Source organism: Babylonia areolata, chromosome 2, assembly GCF_041734735.1.
Source record: "Babylonia areolata isolate BAREFJ2019XMU chromosome 2, ASM4173473v1, whole genome shotgun sequence".
Classification (NCBI taxonomy): domain Eukaryota; kingdom Metazoa; phylum Mollusca; class Gastropoda; order Neogastropoda; family Buccinidae; genus Babylonia; species Babylonia areolata.
Window position 1 is genome coordinate 63,566,316 of NC_134877.1, and position 22,500 is coordinate 63,588,815.

The 22,500-nt window shown below is 42.5% G+C and overlaps 1 protein-coding gene across 1 annotated transcript in view; it reads right to left on the minus strand.

Annotated features, from left to right (window-relative positions):
* LOC143277976 (myoferlin-like) overlaps positions 1–22,500 on the minus strand; it is a 96,655-nt gene that overhangs the window by 32,070 nt on the left and 42,085 nt on the right. The window contains exons 23-34 of the mRNA XM_076582985.1: positions 22,268–22,370; positions 20,392–20,552; positions 20,093–20,248; positions 16,640–16,700; positions 15,762–15,839; positions 13,417–13,598; positions 11,970–12,119; positions 10,814–10,912; positions 7,586–7,747; positions 4,063–4,222; positions 2,540–2,685; positions 805–927 (exon numbers count right to left, since the gene is read on the minus strand). Coding sequence (XP_076439100.1) covers positions 805–927; positions 2,540–2,685; positions 4,063–4,222; positions 7,586–7,747; positions 10,814–10,912; positions 11,970–12,119; positions 13,417–13,598; positions 15,762–15,839; positions 16,640–16,700; positions 20,093–20,248; positions 20,392–20,552; positions 22,268–22,370 — 1,581 coding nt within the window. The remainder of the gene's footprint in view (positions 1–804; positions 928–2,539; positions 2,686–4,062; positions 4,223–7,585; positions 7,748–10,813; positions 10,913–11,969; positions 12,120–13,416; positions 13,599–15,761; positions 15,840–16,639; positions 16,701–20,092; positions 20,249–20,391; positions 20,553–22,267; positions 22,371–22,500) is intronic.

Consider the following 22,500-nt stretch of genomic DNA (forward strand, 5'->3'; position numbering starts at 1 on the left):
ACTAAACTGAAGTCCTCTGTACAGCTTGCACTTAGCGCACGTAAATGAAAACCCATGGCATGGTTGTCCTTTGCAAAGTTTTGTCGAAAAATACGTAAATCAAATATGTTTCAAGACAGAAAATAACGAAGAAAAACAAAACAAAAACGTATGGGTGGCGCTGCGCTGTGGCAAAGCGTCATCCCTTCCCGCTTCCTCACCCCTCCTGACACAGGGAAATCTGCTGTGACAAAAAGCAATTCAATACAACACAACACGATACAATACAGATAGAATACACAAATGACCACGAGATATGTTCAACAACAGAGAGCCTTGTGAGTTCAGCCACTGTGTTCCTCGAGGAAGGTGGCAGAAGGGTTAAGACGCTTATCTGCCAATACAGTGTCCATGGGAGTCTGGGTTCGGGTTCGAATCCTGGTCTCGTCCTCTCTCCCATGTTTGACTAAAAAAAACAAACTCAAAAGTGAGCGTCTGAGCCATTGGGATGAGAAGATAAACCGAGGTCTCGTGTGTAGCACGCACTTGGCGCTCCGGAAAAAGAACCCATGGCACAACAGGTGTTGTCCTCTGGCAAATTTCTGTTTATACGTTCAATCAATCCACTCTGATAGGCGGACACATACACTGAGATACATGCACTCAAGGCCTGACTACGCGCGTTGGGTTTTGCTGCTGGTCATGGCATCTGCCTAGCATAACCATGTGCTATAGCGTATACATTATGTGTTTGTTTTTTTCCTAACTGAGCGAGCGACGCCTATTTGAGAAAGTGAAAACGAAACTGAAATTGGAGGCACTGACGTCCTTGGTCTTCTCGGGGTCCTGGGGGCTGAACGGCTCCAGCCAGTCCTTGAGGTCGATGGTGTGGCCCAGGATCTCGATCTGAGGCAACTCTAACTCCCCCACAAAGGTCTCCCACAGGCTCTGTACTGAGGGAGGGCCAACGGGATTACAGTCAACATTCAACACTGGTTCCTTTCCAGTACTGCAAGCACAGAAATTCACTGTTCGACATGTGAAGAAAAGAACACACGAGCAACAAATAAACAACCTAAAAATTCACTAAATATGTTGACATGCAAATTAAAATATAATCTCACACACATACACACGTACGCACGCACAAACACGCACGCGCGATATTCTACATTTCTCATCTCTAACAATCTAAAATCTTTCACTGTTCTTGAAGAGAACAGACACATTTGACAACATAATTTACTCTTCCTTGCCTTTGCATGTGTTTTAATGGCACTGGTCTATTTTTTCCCAGCTTTCGGCAAAAAACAAAAACAAAAAAAGAAAACAAGCAAAAAACAAACAAACCACAACACATCCCTATCAGTCCCAAGCAAATATTACCGTTTATTCAGTAGTACAGCTTTGAACCTGAAAATTCTTCCAGTTCACTATGGGTCCCACAATGATTCCATATCCCATTCTCAAATCAATAACGCATGCCTTTGGACAACCACTTTTCTTATCTAGCTTTTCAACGGTTAAAACAGGGTCTTAAAAGGTCTCACCGCCTTTTACAACTGAATTCATATTAACTGTGTCAAGGCGGGGCCCAATCCTCTCCTGCCGCCGTTTTAACCTTCTCCACCCATAGTCCTCACTCCACCCAGGTGTGAATGGGTGGTACCCGACATCGGCTGGGGAAGGCGGAAACGGTGGAAGAGAGAACTGGCCCTGCTTTCCAATGCAGAGTCCCAGACACAGTGAATGTGAACGTACTCCTCCCATGGCCAATAAAAAGCTATGGAGTCATTAATCGAGGACTAAGCAACAATAAAGTGACTCTTTTTATTCTAAATGGTATACAACTTCAAGTCATTGCTGCTTTTGATACTTATTCAGCTAGCACACAGTTTATGAAATGGTACATCGTTACAAACCCTTTCTCGAAAATGGAAGTTCTGGGCTTGTCCATATACCGATCATTAAATTTGGACATGGGCACATAGAGGCAACTGCAGATGAAATATGCGAACACAAACTAGCTTTTAAAAGCCTTTTTAGTCCTGAATATGCCACACATGATATACGGACAATACAGAGCAAACACGTGGTTGCCTCGATGGTTTTCTGACTCGAAGTTAAGAAATAATGAGGCCCTGGAGAGTAAAAAGATTCAGCAAAAATAAAGAGAAGCAATAATCTCCACTGTACACAAGTACTTCAAGTCAATGCTGTTTGTGCCACCGATTCAGTTAGCCCATAGGTAAATAAAAGCTTGCCTACATTTGGAAGTAAAGGATTAAACCCTTTTACTGCCATGGAAAAAAACTAGTAGAAAGAGGTGTTTCAAATTACAAATAGATATCCAGGAACAATCTGCCAAAAACTGACAAAATGGTCTGGAGATATACTCCTCTGGATGAAATGTGTGAATTTTCAGCCTTCCAGAGATATTTCCCTTCTATGGTCGTAAGTGCTCCGTCCTCGGGCAGTCAAGGGGGGTTTAATTAAGCAACTACAAAGATATCGGGGTCTGCAATCACACAGATACGACACAGTGTCAGGCGGAGCGTACCTTTAGTTCCTTCTGCGGCTCCGGCATTTGTATGACGACGTCCGCGTTCTCTTCCACTGCACTGTTACTGAAATCCCCTACCGCACTGTTGCTGATATCCTCTACCGCACTGTTGCTGATATCCTCTACCGCACTGTTACAGGAATCTGAAACACACCAACACGCCCCGTGCTACTGCTAACACACCGAAGCTGTGGAGTAGCGGAGTATGTCCGATTCACCTGTTCCCGCTTCGACAACTCTTTAACTCACTCAGTACGGCCAGTCCTCTCTTCTCCTCTACACAGACCCCTCGGATGTCCAGTGGGTGTCTCAAGGACCCAACATTTAGCTTCCGTCCTCAGAATTGTGGTATTCTTTGTCAACATTCACGTCTTCAGTATAAGAGCCTTCGCTTGCAATATTTTGATGATGGTAATTGGGGTGAAACGCTGTTAACGTCGTCTCTTTCGCCGTTCGTATGGAGAAAGTTAATGGTGCCGCTACCCTCAATGGCCTTTGAGAGCATTGTGCAACGTTCATGTTACCCCTGGAAGGCAACGGGACCTTTACCTTCAAGTTTTATTTTCTCTTATTGGAGATAATGTGTGTGTGCACTGGCCTATGTACATTTGTTTACACTTTCAAATCTATGAGACTTCATAATAATGGTTGCATATCTGGTGTGTGTGTGTGTGTGTGTCTGTGTGTGTGTGTGTGTACATTTATCTGTTTATTCTTAATTATTTATATCATCATTATTGTTATTCATATTACTATTCATTTTTCTTTTCTATATCTTATTTTCTTTTATTTCTGTACCGATTCATTAAATCATTTTCATTTTATTCTTTTTTTTAAAATTTCTGTTTTTACTTGTTATCTTGATTTTATTTATTCATTAACTTATTTGCTTAATTAAGTATATATCTTACTTGATTCTATTTTATTTTCCACCTCAAGGCCTCAAAAAAGCGCATTGCATGGGTTACGCTGCTGGTCACAAGCATCTTGCTTCGCTTTGCAAGATGTGGTGTAGCGTATATGTGGATTTGTCCAAAACGCAGTGATGACGCCTGCTTGAGCTATAGTAAAACTGAACTGAACTGAACCAACGTAGCAGTCAGCGTTCTGACGGGCGCAACAGCCGAGTGGTTAAAGCGTTGGACTTTCAATCTGTGGCTTCCCGGTTCAAATCTCGGTAACGGCGTCCGGTGGGTAAAGGGTGATTTTTCCGATCTTCCAGGTCAGAATATGTGCAGACCTGCTTGTGCCAGAACCCCTGCGTGTCTATACGCAAGCAGAAAATCAAATACGCACGTTAAAGATCCTGTAATCCATGTCAGCGTTCGGTGGGTTATGGAAACAAGAACATACCCAGCATGCACCACCCACACCCGCGAAAACGGAGTATGGCTGCCTACATGGCCGGGTAAAAACGGTCATACAGGTAAAAGCCCACTCGTGTATATACGAGTGAACGTGGGAGTTGCAGCTCACGAACGAAGAAGAAGAAGAAAAGAAGTCTGTGTTCTGTTCTGTACTTCGCATGTCAGGTCCTCTGGCTCGCTCCTGAGGGTCCGCCCGGAAACCCTCGAAGGACTTGAGGACGTGGACGCCCACTGTGGGCCTCCGCCCGAAGTTCCGGTGGTCGTGCACGATGATGTTCATGGGAGGCATGTATAGCTCCTCCTTGGCCACCATCTGCAAGGAGACAGACACAAGGGTGACAGTGATGATGATGATGATGATGATGATGATGATATTGATGTTAATGATGATGATGGTGATGATGATAATGTTGATGATGATGGTGATGATGATAATGTTGATGATGATGGTGATGGTGGTGATGGTGATAATGATGATGATGATGATGATGATGATGGCAACGGTCGGTGATATTGTTGTTGAAGAAGGCGATCATGGTGGTGATGGCATGTGATGCTGGTAACTGACGAAAATGATGAAGATGATGATAATGATGATAATGAAAATAATAATACTAACAACAACGAAAACAACAACAACAACAACAATAAAGAAATTTCGGAAATCGAAGAAAACTGGAAATCCAGAGTTGAAAAAATAACTAAGGTGATAAAACAATGGGAACGCAGAAACCTGTCTCTATATGGTAAAGTTATTATGGCAAAAACTTTTCTACTGTCACAATTCTCTCACGTCCTACAGGTAGCGTCTGTACCAGTTAAAGTTCTGAACACCATTAACACATTAATGTACAGATTTCTTTGGAAAAAAAAAGTTTAATAATAAAAAAGCATTTGAAAAAATAAAAAGAGGCGTTCTCAGCCTCGACAAAGAAGATGGTGGTTTAAACATAATCAACATCGAACACCAGCAGCAAATGTTCTTGGTGAAATGGGCAACCAGACTCCTTAAAGAGACAAAATCTCACTGGAGCATTCTGGCGAGACACAACATGTCCCCCTTTCAAGATAGTCATAGCAGTTTCAAGTGTAACGTTTCACCCAAAGTAATTAAAAAACTGGAAAAAGTGCAGTCAGTCTTTTGGAGAGATCTAATAAAAACGGTGGCCATCTTTAACGAAGACAGACTGATAGAAAACATAAAAACAGAACCGTTATGGAATAACAGAAATATAAAATACAAAGGAAATGCGCTACACTTTCCCAAATGGAGTAAAGGCGGCATCCGTGTCGTGCAGGACCTTTGGCAGCACGGAAATATAATGACGTATGAAGGAATAGTGCGTAAATTAGGCGCTGACCCTGGCCTTCATTTTGAATACAATGCCATAATAAACTCAATCCCACAAACATGGAAACTCCATCTAGGTAATGATGTCCACAACGATGAAAATCCAAACGACACTGCAACAAAAGAGGGGAACCCCAATACCTTGTCAAATAAACAAATCAGGAAAACATTCGCCCGAAAACAAAACCATGAAATATGTGCAGCTCAGTTTTGGAAACGTAAGCTAGACATCAATATAAGCGACTACTTCAAATTAGCATATGAATGTACGAAAGAATCACGACTGAGGTTACTTCACTTCAAATTCATACACAATATTTACCCAACGAATATTCTGCTTGCTAAAATGGGTGTAACGGACACAAATAGATGTAACTGGTGCCAAGAAACCGATTACGTTGAACATGCCTTTTACTCCTGCCCCAAACTTTCCTCCTTTTGGAAACATGTGAAACAACTCATTCTCACACGTTACGATACGCTGATTTCCATGGATGAAAAAGTAGCTCTGTTTGGTACAACAAAAATGGACATTCCAACTGATGAAAAACGAAAGGAAATCAATACGATATTGTTAATAGCAAAACTGTCCATCTCCAAATTTAAATACGGCAAGTGCAAAAATCTTGACCTTATCTTTGAATCAGAACTCAGCCTACGTAACCTATGATCAGTATCCGTTAAGATACCAGAACACTGAGTCAGGCCCACAAAAAATCCTGAGGGTAGTATTCAGTGTGCACATACATATTATTGTACTTAGGTGTAGAGCTTGTGGAGAGGGAGGGGATTGAGTGAGTAAAGGAGACACAGAGAGAGTGAGAGGGTGTGTGTGTGTATGTATACCATGCTTCTCTTTCAGGGAGTATGATTTTGTGTGAAGCCATCATGTATGTGTAATATATGTTGCATGGTCTTGTAAGTGTTTGAACATGCCATTGGGAAGAAGACAGATTAAAAACATGAGGAAAAAAAAGAAAAAAAAAGAAAAGACAACAGAAAGGAGAAAAATGATGATGGAAGGAACAAAAAAAAAAAAAAAAAAAAAGAAAAAAAAGAGAGACAAAAAGATAAAATAAAGACAAAAAAAAAAAAAAAAAGAAAGAAAAGAAAGAACCTTCCAGGGATGCTGAAACTATCCTGCTCACTTGCAGAACTTTTAGGCATCCACTGATTTCTCCTAACAAAAAAAAAAAAAGAAAAGAAAAAAAAAGACAAAAAAAGACAATAATAATAATAATAATAATAATGCTATTAATGATGACGACACTGATAAGGATAATTATGATGACGATACTGATAACAATAATTAGGGTACAACCGTAACAACAACAATAATAATAACAAACAATGATAATGATTATAATAATAGTGACATCGATAATGAAAAATGTGGCACAGCAGTCATAAAAGCAGTGGAAGCAAAAGCAAAAGAGAACAAACAAACAAGAGAGAGAGAGAGGGGAGAGAGAGAGAGAGAGAGAGAGAGAGAGAGAGAGAGAGAGAGAGAGAGAGAGAGATGACACTGTCCGGACTTCTGCTGCGACTGCTGCTGCTGTCTAAACTCCCGTCACTGCCGCTGTTGCTACTACTATTTTAATCCTAATTAGGTGAGTGGTCAAAGGACCTGTTCTTGTGAAGAAGCTGATGTTTCACTTCAGTCCGACTATAATTATTCAGTAAGGCGAAAGCCCCATTTGAAGGGGTTGTGAACTACAAAAATACACCATATTTTGCAACAAAGAGAAATCGCAAAATATTAATATAAGCAAATGTTATCTCCCACATGCACACACACTCACATCATGAGGAAACTGAAAAAAACAACCAAAAACAAAAAAACCCGACACACACACACACACACACACACACATACACTGTACATATGCACATATACATATAATGATTTTAAAGAAGCATTTCGTATTCAATTTTTTCTTCATGTTATTTTCTAAAATGTGTGTGTGTGTGTGTGTGTGTGTGTGTGTGTGTTTGTGTGTGTGTGTATTTTTTTTTGGCTTTTGATGTGTGTGTGTGTGTGTGTGTGTGTGTTGTGTGTGGTGTGTGTGTTCAAATAAATCTGATGTTTTTGTAGTATATCTTTTCAAATGTTTTCATTGTCTGTTGCGGGTCATGAGTTTATGTCTGTGCATGTTTGTTAAGGGAGAAGAAGGAGGAGGAGGAGGAGGAGGAGGAGGAGGAGGGAAAGAGTAGGAATAGGGGGAAGATGGGTAGGAGGAGGAAAAAAAGAAGTTGGAGGAGGAGGAAGAGAAGAAGACGACGAAGAAGAAGAAGAAGATAGCAAGAAAAAAACAGTGCACTCACTATGTCAAAGAACAACACAGGGTTGTCAAAGTTGGGGTTTTTCTTGGTGTCCTTGATGGTGGATGACGTCTTCATGTACCCGCCGCACTCGAACTGGATGCTGGGTGAAGTTACGTTTGACAGGTGGTACTTCTTCATGTTCCGTACCCCCCAGCATAACACCTGGTAGTCCAGATAAACATCAACACGGCTCAACAGTCTCTAAACCTCCCCTGCTGGGTTTCCCCACCGATGATAAAAATACAGTGGGTTTTCCCACGAGGTCATTCACCTGTGCGATGGTCGGTCGTCAAAAATCCGCCCCACCCCCACCCCAATTGGAGATTACCGCCCTTGTGTGAGTTTGATCAATCTTCGGATAAAGGTTAGGGTGGAGGTGGGCGGCGGTGGGCCGGAGGCATTCAGGATTAGCATTTTACTGACCAACCCACCCTTTCCCGCCCTCCTCTCCATTGACATAAATTGACAGAATCAAACCCGGAGGAAGCTCTAATCTGACAGTCTATACTAATTTGGACTGGTCTTTTTTTTTTTTTTTTTTTGCTGCCTCATTACCTGCACCGTTTCAATGGCATTACTCTCACGCCGCTCATTTTCCGAGTCAGGAAACCACCAATACACAGACACATCCGGGTTCGTCTGCTGACGCAGTTCCAGTGTCAAGCTGTACCAGAATGACCTCCATATCCGTTACGTGAGGTCAAATCTGTATAGTGGGTAAGGAGAAGGGGGCAGGGGGCAGTTCTGACCAATTGGAATTGATACCCGGGGATCATCCCAGGCTAGTCAACACACAGACATCGTAGTCATTCCAGGCACGCACACACCTGCATTCTCCATCTCCTACATCACACACACGCACGCGCGCGCGCGCACGCATATACACGCACCCGAACCCGAACATTCCTATATTCCGTAGCTCCCTCAACACACACACACACGCGCGCGCGGGCGCGCGTATACAACAGAAAAAAGGACCAGCCTTTTCGAAAATCAGCTAGGTCGACAGAGATAATCTTTTAAATGAGTTTACACGTGCCGGAGTTTACAGCAAATGGTCGATACCTGTCCCTGTCTTTGACTCCTCCAGGTTTTCCCTGCAGCCTATGTGTGTGGGACAATAATTGACTGTTTCCAGCGGAAATTTTACTTTCATTCGCTGAAGGTCAAATACGCACGTTAAAGATCCTGTAATCCATGTCAGTGTATCCATATCAATCCAACAATCAATTAATCAATTTCTGATATAGGGAGAGAAGAAATGCGTCGTTATTCTGTCTGTCAACGCCGCAGCATTCCATCCTCCCCAAGGGATGTTTTCTCATTACTGAGATTTAAATTAAAAACATTATTTGACTTTGTGTGGTGTAATTGAAAGATTAAATGCAGGCCAATGGTCAGTTAGAGTGCGTGGTCAATACATAAATCCGTTCTCTTCTTTATTTTCTCCATACTTTCTTTGTCAACTGTTAGTCCTCTGATAATACTAGTCTTAGGAAACATTTCAGCAAAGCCTTCAGCCTTTCTCTTTTTTCTCTTTCTTCCAAACTGGTAGGTAGATCTGAATTCGTTAGTCGTACTGGGTACTGAGGCACGTTTATACCATTATTTATCTGTCTTTCCCAGTCTTTTGGCATATCTTTATAATCTGTTTTAAGGAGTTCGGTTTATGACACTTTCTAAAAAAAAAAAAAAAAAAAGAAAAAAAAAAAAGAAAAGAAAAAAAAAGAAGTAGATCTAAAATCGGACAAAGATTTTACTAAACGGGGCCAGGCCAATCCATTCTTTAGTTTATGAAGACATCCTCAGTGATTCAGAAGTTGACATTGCTGCATAACCGTCCTTCTTAACCATTCCATCGTAGGAATTGAGAAAATCAAATTTTAATATATACTACACAAATATGAAAACAAACGAATTACCCTATAGAGGTATACCAAAAAGCTTCGTATGTTCTCACATGGAAAGTAAATAAAGGAATTATCTATAATTTTATGCAGATGGTTCGGTTCTTGACGATGGCAAAGCGGGAGCAGCTTTTGTAATCCCGGAATTTAAGCATGAGAAAATGTACCACATGGATAAACAATTGTCAATCTAAGCTACTGAGCTTGTAGCACTTACAGCTTTGATTCACATTCTACAGTTTCATGAAAATTATTGCCAAAGTCTACTTTGCGAAGATTGAAAATCAATGTTACACGCAATTAAATCTGCAAATATAAAAATCACGCAGTGAGATGATTACTGAAATAAAGCATCTTTTATCGACCAAAGACATCCGTGTAACTTTCAGTTGGGTGCTTTCTCACTGTGGATTTTTTTCAAATGAGCGGGCAGATCAGGCTGCCAGAAAGGCAGCGCGCAATAGTGAAAGCTCAATCCTCAACAGTATATCTCCAATAGGTATATAAGAAAGTTGTCCAGTGATCGACATTAAAAATAGGCTTTAAAAAAGGTTTTTATTGAATAATTATTTATCTGTGAATAATTATTTATCTGTCTCCCAGTCAAGACCATTTAGAAGTTTAATTCATCGACTTATCGAACTAATTTTTGAAAAAACTTTTTTGCGGAAAAGAAGCTAATGCCTATCACATAGGTATAGGTATACTAGTCAAGGGTCCGAGAACATGACAACTGGTCTTTCAAAAACTAGCAGACCAGTTTTAACCAAACATATATACTTATGTCCTAAGAAAATGTTTTGCATATCTATTTATCACTTCGAAAACTTTCTGAATATTTGAATCAAAGTCCAGTTCGTAGCTACCTTCGATCGACTGAACATGTTTTCGTTATAATCAGCATGTTTTAGACTGTTACAGGGATATCTGATATAGTTATAATTCACTGTCAGTCAGTCCTGTCCTCCGTACCACTTCCTTTTCCATAGCTCTGTCACTTCAGTCATCATACCACCTCTTCCCATGTACCCCACTCCCCTATACACCATTCAATAATTACATGCTTTTTGGTCTGATATATCAAAAGACGTTCAAGTAAAGAAAGAAAAACACACGCTTGCACGAACGTACACACGCACACACACACGATCCATGTTGAAACATTCACTATAGAGTTCACGTGCACGCACGCACGCACACACACACACACACACACACACACACACACGATCCATGTTGAAACATTCACTATAGAGTTCACACACACACACACACACACACACACACACACACACACACACCACACCACACCACACCACACCTCGATACCGGTACGCTGCATGACAGGCCGGACACCGTTGGGTACCATGAAGACGTTGCCCCGTTTAGGAGGCAGGAAGGGGAGGTCTTTGCCCGTTAGCTGTGTGCAGAGTGGATCCTGACTGTGGATTTTTCTTTTGTTTTGTTTTCATTGTTATCAAATGGTATAATGATAAGAATAATTAGTATCTATTTAGCGCTAAATCTTGTGCAGAGACAAATCCAAGCGCTTTCATGCCAGTCAGTCACAAGCATGCATGACTCTAGGAAAAACTGAAAACAATGAAAAGGCAGGGGAAGGAGGCTATCTTGGGAAGAGGTGGGTTTTATACCCAGACTTGAAAGAGCCGAGTGCGGAGTCCTGGCGAAGCGAAAGAGGTAGCTCATTCCAAAAATGGCATTCAGAAAAAAAAGCCTATCAAATGGTACATAAAACACAGGTGACAGAATGGTTGAAACGCTTATCTGCCAATACAGTGACTGGGTTCGATTCCCTTTTGACCGGAAAATCAAATTGAGCGTCTCGTCATTCGGATGAAACGGAAAAACAAACCCCAAAATCCCGAGGTCATGTGTGCTGCACGCGCTTGGCGCACTGAAGAAACGAACCCGTGGCTATATGTGTTGTTCTCTGACAAAATTCTGTTGAAGAAATCCACTCTGATATGTATATGAATATATAATATGTGCATTCACTCAAGGTTTGACTTGCACAGTGGGGTTATACTGCTGTCAGGCGAGTGCCTAGCAGATGTTTAAGCGTATATGGATTTGTCCGAACGCAGTGGCGCCTCCCTGAGAAACTGAAACAGAAACTCTCCAATGGTATTCGCATTTGGCTTCTACAAACTGATATGCTAATTTGACCGATTACACACACACATTCGCACATACACACACACTTTACGCCGCCTCCCCCCCCTCCCCACACACACACACTTACACACACAGACATGCACACACACTTTCACACCCACACAAAAAAAAACCACGCACACACACACTTCACACCCACGAACCAACCCACACACCCCAACCCACACCCCGACATCCATCCACCCTCCCAACACACACACACACACACCTCCAGACAACAACACCACCACCACCCCTCAACCCCGACACACACACACACACACACACACACAGCAGCTGACCCTAAAGAGTTCAAAGGCGGCCAGCATCTCCCCGCCAGGCCTGCCAAACCGCTTGATCTCGTACCACTCCAGCACAGGGGTGCGGGGATCTGAGGGAACCAGCTTCACCATAGGCACCGCCATCGTCCGGCCCAGAAAGTCCGGCTTGCCCTGTGGAACAGAGCAGAATAGAATACAACAGAACAGAATAGGACTGGACAGAACAGAATAGAACAGAAGTAGAGTATATTATAGGACAGGATAGAAAAGAATAGAGCTGAACAGAATAGAAGAGAATAGGCTTGAGCAGAACGGAACAGAATAGACTAGAACAGAACTGAACAGAACAGAATAGACTACAACAGAATAGGCTATAACAGAGGAGAACAGACTTGATTAGACTAGAACAGAACAAAATGCATTAGAACAGAACAGAATAGACTAGAACAGAACAGGATAGACTATTACAGAACAGACCAGAACATAGCAGAATAGACTAGACTAGACCAGAATAGACTAGACTAGACCAGAATAGACTAGAACCTAATACAATAGAATACAGTGCAATACTTTATTGTCAGGAAACCTAATATTTATAGGCCACAAGACAATACATATGTGGTCACTTATAAATGTATAGATATATAGATATCTATACACACACACACCCACACACACCCATATATATATATATGTATATATGTGTGTGTGTTGGGGGTGGGGGGTGGGGGGGTGTGTGTGTGTGTGTGGAGGGGGGTGTGTGTGGGTGTGTGTGTGTGTAGATATCTATATATCTATATATCCGCCCGCGACAGTTTTTCTTTATGACATTTTAATGAGATATCAATCGGTGTGTGTGTAGTCATAATCCGATTGATATCTCCATAAAATGTCATAAAGTAAAACTGTCGCGGGCGGACAATTTTTCGCCAGCTTTTGGCTGCAATTTTTCTTAGCTCGCATGGTTTGGCATTTGGACGACATAACGTCTTTTAGTTATGTTTCTGTAAACACTGTTACAATACAAAACGATCTAAAAGATTAATTTCATCTTCTGAACCTGTACTAGAATCACGCAGTGTTTGTTCTCTCTCTCTCTCTCTCTCTCTCTCTCTCTCTCTCAGTAGCGTCCTCTTTTATAGTCGCTGATGTGGTCATTGTTATCACAATGATAAGAAGAAGACAAAGAGAGACAAAGAGAAGATTTTATTGTACCAATGTTCACAGATAAAAAGGAAATTGTTTTTTGGTGTTGTTCATTCACACGCACACACACAAACACACATACAGAGAGAGAGAGAGAGAGAGAGAGATGTAAGTATAATAAGAATGAATATGACCAACCCCCCCCCCCCCCGCCCCCCACCTCTCTCACTAACCCCGTTCCCCCTACCACACACACACACACACACACACACACACACATCGATCAACGAACTAGGGGAAGAAACGGAAACAGTATACTGACGAAGGTATCGTGGTCGAAGAGCTCAACGTAGGCGACAGGGGGGTCCCTCTGCACGTTCCTGGCCTCACCGTGAATCTCCACCTCTGCGAAGATGAGCGTCTGGTCCCAGGTGGGGCACAGCGTCTTGGGGACCAGCTCTGTCACGGCGCTCTGCGTCAGGAAACACACCTGTGCGAAGGGATCTGTGTGGTATACAGAAGGAGTTTCAGTATCAGTTTCAGTAGCTCAAGGAGGCGTCACTGCGTTCGGACAAATCCATATACGCTACACCACATCTGCCAAGGCAGATGCCTGACCAGCAGCGTAACCCAACGCGCTTAGTCAGGCCTTGAGGGAAAAACAAAAGAAGAAGAAAGGTGAATAAATAATAGAAATAAATAAATAAGACAACAATGATGATAAATAAGCAAATAAATGTAAAACATGAAGACACACATTCAGACATACACTCACACATGCATAACAGATATGCACCAAACATGCAATATACAGAAGGAACAACAGGCAACCAAGTCATTCTTCACAGACCTTTTTTTTTTTTTTACTCACTTAATTACTCCAGTCATTTGTCCATTCCTAGTTGTTGTTTTTTTCCCTTCTGTTTTGAGTGTGACAGTGTACATTAACGCACCACCGTCTGTGTCTTGGCACTTCTTCAGCAAAAGCCCAAGACAAGTACGTTTTTTTTGTTTGTTTGTTGTTGCTGTTGTTGTTGTTGTTCTTGTTGTTGTTTTCGTTAACAAATGTATGCTAATAGATGAGCAAGATGCATGCTTTTTTGTATATAGATTTTTAAAATACGAGGGTCATTCAATAAATAAGGTGAATTTTTCAGTATAAGGGACTTCTAATACAGATAGAAGCTTTTTTTCTTCTTTTTTTTTCAACGTAGTCTCCCAGCACTGTCACACACTTTTCCCATCTGTGCACAAGCTTCCGTATTCCCTCAGCGTAAAAATCTTTGGACTGATGTCTCAGCCAGTCGCTCACAACACTTTTGACTTCATCGTCACTTTCAACACTGCTCCGTCCTTCTTTAAACAATTTAGCCCACTTGTAGACATTTTTTCGGCTGAAACATGTGGCACCATACACAGTTGACATTCTCCTATGAATTTCAACTGGTTTGCACCCTTCAGCAACCAAAAACTTGATAACTGACCGCTGTTCAATCCTGGAGCATGCTTCTTGGTCGGCCATCTTTGTTAATCGCCAAAACTCTCAAAGTTTTTTTTAATCTGCAAAACAAATTAAATCCATGTGAAAAAGAAGTAAAACAAAACAAAAAACAAAACAAAAAAGTAAGCTTCTATCTGTATTAGAAGTCCTTATACCGAAAAATTCACCTTATTTACTGAATGACCCTTGTACTTTTTTTAAAATCCTGCCCTGAGAAAAGACTAAAACTAAAGCCAAACCCCACACACAGACCCACAGTACAGGAGACATACATGCACAGCACAACACGTCCACATATACACCACCACCACCACCAATAAGAATAAAAAATGATAATGATAATAATAATGAAGATGATAATAATAATAATCATAATTCAGATTGACGTTCATACCTCCCAGGCAGAGAGCTCGTGGCGTTTGGAACAAAAATGTTATACAATCCCAAACATACACGCATCTAGTATTTCACGCACGAACAAGCGTTTGCATACATCAACACACACACACACCACACACACACACACACACACACAACGGTAACTACACAAAAATGACTTCCTTTGTGACTGTACAAACACAAGCGAGTCAAAAATCAATAGACAAGAAAACTGCGAGGAGCTCCTGCTTGGTGTCACATAATGATTAATTAATTAAGCAGTGCGAAGACTGAACAGCAAGAAACACGTGTCCGCCTAGGAAGCGAGAAAATGTGAGCGCGCTGGTTCGAATCACTACTCAGCCGCCGATATTTTCTCCCCCTCCACTAGACCTTGAGTGGTGGTCTGAACGCTAGTCATTCAGGTGAGACGATAAACCGAGGTCCCGTGTGCAGCATGCAATTAACGCACGTAAAAGAACCATCGGCAACAAAAGGGTTGTTCCTGGCAAAATTCTGTAGAAAATCCACTTCGATAGGAAAAACAAATAAAACTGCACGCAGGAAAAAATACAAAAAAAAAAAAGAAAAAAAAAAAGTGGCGCTGTAGTGTAGCGACGCGCTCTCCCTGGGGAGAGAAGCCCGAATTTCACACAAAGAAATCTGTTGTGATAAAAAGAAATACACATACAAAAAACAAGAACAAGAACAACAAGAATAAGAACAAGAACAACAAGAACAACAACAACAAAGAGATGGAGAGAACCAGGTGAGACAGACAGGGTGACCTGAGAGTCCCGTGTTGTCAGCAGCCAGCAAATCCCGGGCCTGGTAAATGTAGGCCCTCAGCTGGTACTTGACCGGTGCTGTCACACGCACACACACACACACACGCACACAAACACACACACGCACGCACGCATAGCAAGACACGTGATAAACGAACAGATTTACATTTCTGAGTCAGTCGGAGAGAGAGAGAGAGGAGAGAGAGAGAGAGAGAGAGAGAGAGAGAGAGAGAGAGATTATGGTATTCTTCTTCTTATTATTGTTATTATCATTATGATTATATTATCATCATCACCATTATCATCTTGTATCCTGTATCGATCTAAGGAACTGCACAAGACAACTCCACAAGGAACAGTGCCACCAAGGAAGCAGAGGACAAGGAGAGGCAGACAGAAAAAAAACCACAGAGATAGTGGGCCCGGGGGGGGGGGGGGGGGGGGGGGGGGGGGGGGGCGGGGCGGGGCACAACATCCCAGAGTGGACAGGGCTGAGGCTGCAGGAAATCCTGGGAGAGAAGAGGAACAGGGAGAAATGGAGAGAACTGGTTGCCAGGTCTTCAGTGATGCCCCTATGGTCACAGGACTACTGGATAGAAGAAGAAGAAGAAGAAGAAGAAATTGAATTAAACTGAATTACATTAATCGAATTAAATCAAATTAAGTTATGGTGCTTGGAACCGCGCCAACCACTGAGGCCATCTCAAGGCTATCGCCACGTTAGCATGTACTTCAAGTCAAGGGTAAAAATGTACAATAAAAATTAATCACTGCTTCAAACTTTTCGCAGAAGAAGAAAGAAAGGAAACAAGAGAGGAAGAAAGAAAGGAAGACAGAAAGAAATTAGAAGAAAGAAGTATCCATAGGTGACAACCAACCTCCAAAAGACAGGAACATCCTTGGTGTCGTCACCGCTAGCTTGGCTTTCTTTTCTTCCATCTGAACGTATGAAACCATGCTGTAAAGATTTGCGCTTCAGACTACAGAACATGTATGTATATATATATAGAAGACAAATTCTGGTAAGAAGACACCATGACCTCATTTTTCTTGTTCGCAATTAAAAGCAAAAAAAAATACAAATTCTGGACAGAACACATACACTGATCCAGTGACATTAACTATAATTATTATTGACGTGTTTACTGCATAAGAATATTCCGAAGTGGACACTGCATTAACTAGAATGAACAAAAAAGAAAATTTGAATCAACCGTTTCACTGAGTTAAGGTCAGCCTTGTCTAGACTGGTCTGTGCAAATCTTGACAAAACATGTTGCAAAGCCTGACGCGATAACAACGTCTCCTTTACTGCCGAATTAAAAGAATTTCTTAAATAATCATCAACGTGTTTACTGCATATAAGTGTTTTGAAGTGGATACTGAATTAGCTTGAATGAACAGAAAAGAGAAATTGAATGGACCATGTCGTAGTTTCTCAGTGAGTGTAAAGAGTTGTTGAACACGGATCTCTGCAGATCTACAACAACATAAAGAACCCATGGCAACAAAAGCGTTGTCCTCTGGCAAAATTCTGTAAAAGAAATCCACTCTGACAGAGACTCAAATATGTATGCATACACTCAAGGCCTGACTAGCGCGAGCTATACAGCTGTCAGGCAGATGTGCTATAACGTTTTTCGTACGTTTTTACTTGAAATGTTTGATGAATATTGCTTTATCATGTGATGTTGTAGCCTGTGTGTTTCAATTGTTTGTCATTCGTGTGTGTGTGTGTGTGTGTGTGTGTGTGTGTGTGTGTGTGTGAACATTTGTTTCATCTTTCTAGTTTTGATCTGTGTGTGTAATGCGGGGTGGGTTTGTTTGTTTGTTGTTGTTTTTTTAAATACCTGTTGCATTTCTTGATTTAATCAACTGACATGACCTATTTTAATTTTTCTCTCTCGCCTATATTTCAAATTATATGCATATGTTTGTGTGGGGATGTTTGAGTGAATGTTTTTAGTGCTATTGTAAAGCGCATAGAGCTTCAAGAATATGCGCTATAGCAAGAAGTCTGAATAAATAAATAAATAAATGTGCTATAACGTGTATGGACTCGTCTGAACGCAGTGACCTCCCTCTCCTTAGACGGATCGGGACTGCCCTCCTCTATGCCCCCACCACCACCTGAACTCAAGCTCCGCTAGAGTCTTGGTCTAGGTGCCAGTTTTCTGGAAGAGACGATAAACTGAGGCCCCGTGTGCACCTTCCAGTTAGTGTGTGTACAAAAAAAACAGTCAGCAACAAAAAAAAGGGTAGTCTCTGGCAACATTGTGCGCAAAAAGACCACAGCTACGAACAAACTGACCTTACGTGCAGATCGCCAATAAGTCGTTAATCATTTGCAGACACCCTCCCCACCCCCACCCCCCGCCGCACCCCTCCTCCCTCAAAAAAAGGTGTCTCACACACACACAGAGAAATAATAAATTATGTCATGAAGGAATTATTAATAAAAAAAAAAAAGATAATAAAAACGACTTCAAAATATTACCAAACAACCCTGAACATTACTGAATATGAAAAGAACTTCCAAGCAGTAAGGACGGAGTGATCTTGGCATTGATCCACACACACGTCGCAGATAAAACTGATGACGTGAGAAAGAGCGCGGGAAAACAAAGCCACTTACTTTCGCTGCCATGGTCTTCTTTTTTCGCCTCCATCGACTTTTCTTCTTTGTTCCAAGGGCTTCCAACACGGAATCGAATGTCAGTTTTTTCTGCCGTGGAAACAGCGATAAATGAACACAAAAAGCGCCGATATTTATTTGGCCTATACCTACCTACCTACCTAAGTAAATATATCAATTGATCAGTCAAATCAACTAATCCATCAATCAAGATTCAAATTGTAGAGCAGCCCGAATTTCACACAGAGAAATCTTTTGTAACTAAAAATGAGGAATATATATATATATATATATATATATATATATATATATATATATATATATATATATAGAGAGAGAGAGAGAGAGAGATGTGTGTGTGTGTGTGTGTGTGTGTGTGTGTGTGTGTGTTCATGTGCCTGACTGAAGATGGCCTACAGGACTTAAAAAATCTGAATGTTCTATACAAATACACTACTACTCTATTATCATTATCATGATTATTCTTAAGACTACTAATAAATTGTATGCATGACTGCTTTAATTCATGCTTTGACAAGTGAAGGACCCGATATTTTTTTCATTAACGTCTTCGTGAGGTTTCTGTGAAAATGCGCAGGTGAACAGCGCGACAGCATACGCTGCAAGTTGTTCCACTCATCGTCTTCTTCTTCACCTGAATTCCTGGGCCATATGCAGTTCCCAAGACATGTGCCGAGGGTCAAGGTTACAAGTCCCGTAGCCTTTTTTTCTTTTTTTACGGCCATAGAGGCAGTGAATTCCTATTCACGGTGTCAAGGGCTCGGCACAGGAAGACGGGCCCCAATCCTCTACTTCCGCCGATTTTAACTCTTTCCATACAAACGGCGAAAGAGACGACGTTAACAGCGTTTCACCCCAATTACCATCATCAAAATATTGCAAGCGGAAGGCTCTTATACTGAAGACGTGAATGTTGACAAAGAATACCACAATTCTGACGACGGAAGCTAAAGGCTGGGTTATTCAGACACCCACTGGACATCCGAGGGGTCTGTGTAGAGGAGAAGAGAGGACTGGCCGTACTGAGTGAGTTAATTAACCTTCCCCAGCCGACCGAAGTCAGGTACCCATTGACAACTACGTGAGGCGAGGAAAATCAGAGTACAGTGCCTTTCCCCAAGGACACAACACCATGCCGAAACGGGGGCCTCGAACCCCGACCACCGGTTAACGCTGGTTCAGAGGTCCAACGCCTAACCACCACATCCATTTAAAAAGACCATTTTTCACATTGTAACAATTCTTGACAGCTGCAGCCGGCAGTTTCCCGCCAATAGAACAATGGCGAACCTTTGCCCCCCCTAAGCAAGTTTGATGAGAAAACGCCCACTGTGTGGTTTTTACATGAACCAAAGCTAGCTGTAACCGAAAGCATCGTATCTGAAATATTTGGCATTGGGGAGAGTTTTTCAAACAGAAAGCGGTGAAAGAGTTAACATAGCCATGATCATTATCATAACAAGAAATGAATTTTCATCATCCCCCCGCGCCTTCACTCCCCTACACCACCTATTTCCGATCCCCCAGAGTGAAGAGTACCTCCTGTGTGAAGCTGAGAAAGCAAGCCCACCACCACCCATTTCCGATCCCCCAGAGTGAAGAGTACTTCCTGTGTGAAGTTGAAGAAGAAAGCCCACCACCACCCATTTCCAAATCCCCTCGGGATAAAGAGTACCTCTTGTGTGAAGCTGAAGAAGCAGGGGGCGGTTTCATCCTCGGCGACCATCTTGCGGTGCCAGCGTCGCCGGCGGACCAGGTCCGTGGCGCGCTCCGAGGCGTGGAACTTCATGTGGAACAGTGGGGCGTACTCCCATCCCTTGGCCAACTTTTCCTGTGCACGCACACCAGCACCCACACCCACACATGTCTTATCTATATATATACACGAAACACACACACACAGAGACACGCGCAACCATTCCGTACCGCCGTGTTGGTCACGCCTGCATGTCTACTGTTGTACCCTCTTGCCACTATCGCCACAATCGCCACCTTACGTACCTTTTTGGCCTCCAGTTTGACGGTCTTTGCCACGTGCTTGCGGCTTCGAACCCAGCGCCGGCGGCGGAACAAGTGGTAATTCCTTTCCACTGGGCCATAGCCTCCCACCTTGGGCTCCACACAGTACTCGAACCCTGCCGAACACACACACATCACAGCCATCGAGAATGTAAATATATTTATCATCATCATGAATATGAGGCGCTAAATGGCGTAGTAAACAACATTCAACCCTAAACGTAGCCACCTTGCTCACGTGGTCAACCGCTGAGTTCACAACATACTGCTATGCTCATGCAGCCTAGTAAGTATACTCAGGAAGCATGCCACACTTTTAACATCGTCATCCATTGCCCCTCACCCCATCCCCCACCCCCTTACCCGCTGTTGCCGTGCCAATGCTTGCTCTCGATCTTAATGTCCCCCTCCATTACTTGGAAAGCATTCCATGGTCATCCCAACCCGTTGCCATCTATGAAGGGTGGTAGGTGGCAGAATGGTTAAGACGCTCGTCTGCCAATACAGAGTCCGTGAGGGTCTGGGTTCGAATCCCGCTCTCGCCCTTTCTCCTAAATTTGACTGGAAAATCGAAGTTAGCGTCTTGTCATTCGGATGAGACGATAAATCGAGATCCCGTGTGCAGCACGCACTTGGCGCACGGAAAAAGAACCCATGGCAACGAGAGTGTTGCCCGCTGGTAAAAGTCACCAGAAGAAATCCAGTGGGATAGGTACACAAATATACATGCGTGTACTCAAAACCTGACAAGCGCGTTGGGTTTTGCTGCTGGTCAGATGTGGTGTAGCGCATATGGGTTTGTCCGAACGCAATGACGCCTCCTTGAGAAACTGAAACTGAAGGGTTTACATATCATTTCCAAACACAAATTACTCGTACACCGGCTGCACCTAGCCTCATGTGTATTCTATGGATCCGCACATTTTTTCTTCTATGCGTTTATATTTGTATGTGCGTACTTGAGCATGTGCCTGCGTGCGAGCTATTAAAATATGTTATCATTATATATTGTTATCATTACCATTATTGTCGTTATTGTTTTGTTTTGTTTTAATATTATTTTCATCATCATCATCATCATCAGTAGTACTAGTAGTAGTAGTAGTAGTAGTAGTAGTAGTAGTAGTAGTAGTAGTAGTAGTAGTAGTAGTAGTAGTAGTACTAGTAGTAGTAGTAGTAGTAATAGTAGTAGTAGTCAGGCCCAATGCTCGGCTTTTAACAGAGATTGACAAAACCGTTGGGCAAACAGGAAATCGACAGCTGTATGATCAATTGTTTCTCCACCACAATGGGAATTCAGTTACAGCTTAGTCTTTTGTGAAGGCCTATAAATCTCAAACTAAGGGGGCAATATTGCAATGGCTCTTACTGCTGCAACCCTGACTGAGGGCTAGTTGGCCTTTAGGGACCATCTCAACGTCGACTGTCCAACAGCCGCCCTCTTGGCGGAGACAGTGGGGATGTGAACTTGGGTAAGACACTGTCCGCTAAAATCTTGTTCTCGCCCAGACTGTCTGGACAGCAGTTGCCTCCCCTGCTGTTCTGATGGTCATAGTCGGACATGGCTATCATACAATCATCTCATCATCATTATCACTATTATAATTTTTGTCATCATAGCTTATCAGATATGGTGTGACCGTGTATGCGATACTTTGTTTGGGACACTGACGATGCTGCTCGCTTCAGCTCAGTTCAGTTCACTTCAGTTATTTCAAGGAGGCGTCACGGCGTTCGGACAAATCCATATACGCTACACCACATCTGCTAAGCAGGTGCCTGACCAGCGGCGTAACCCAACGTGCTCAGCTGCTCAATTGAACGGCCTCACCTTCTTCGTCCACGGCCCGGTTGAGATCGATCTGCCAGTCGTCCAGCCATTCCCAGCCCTCAGGAACCTTGATGTCCACCAGGCTTTCCCTCTTGTCGCCTTTCTACACACAACCCAACACACACACACCCCCTGTCGGGCTTAGTCTGTGTGTATGTGTTCAAGAGAATGTGCATGATTATCCTCTGTGTGTGTGTGTGTGTGTGTGTGTGTGTGTGCAAGAGAATGTGCAT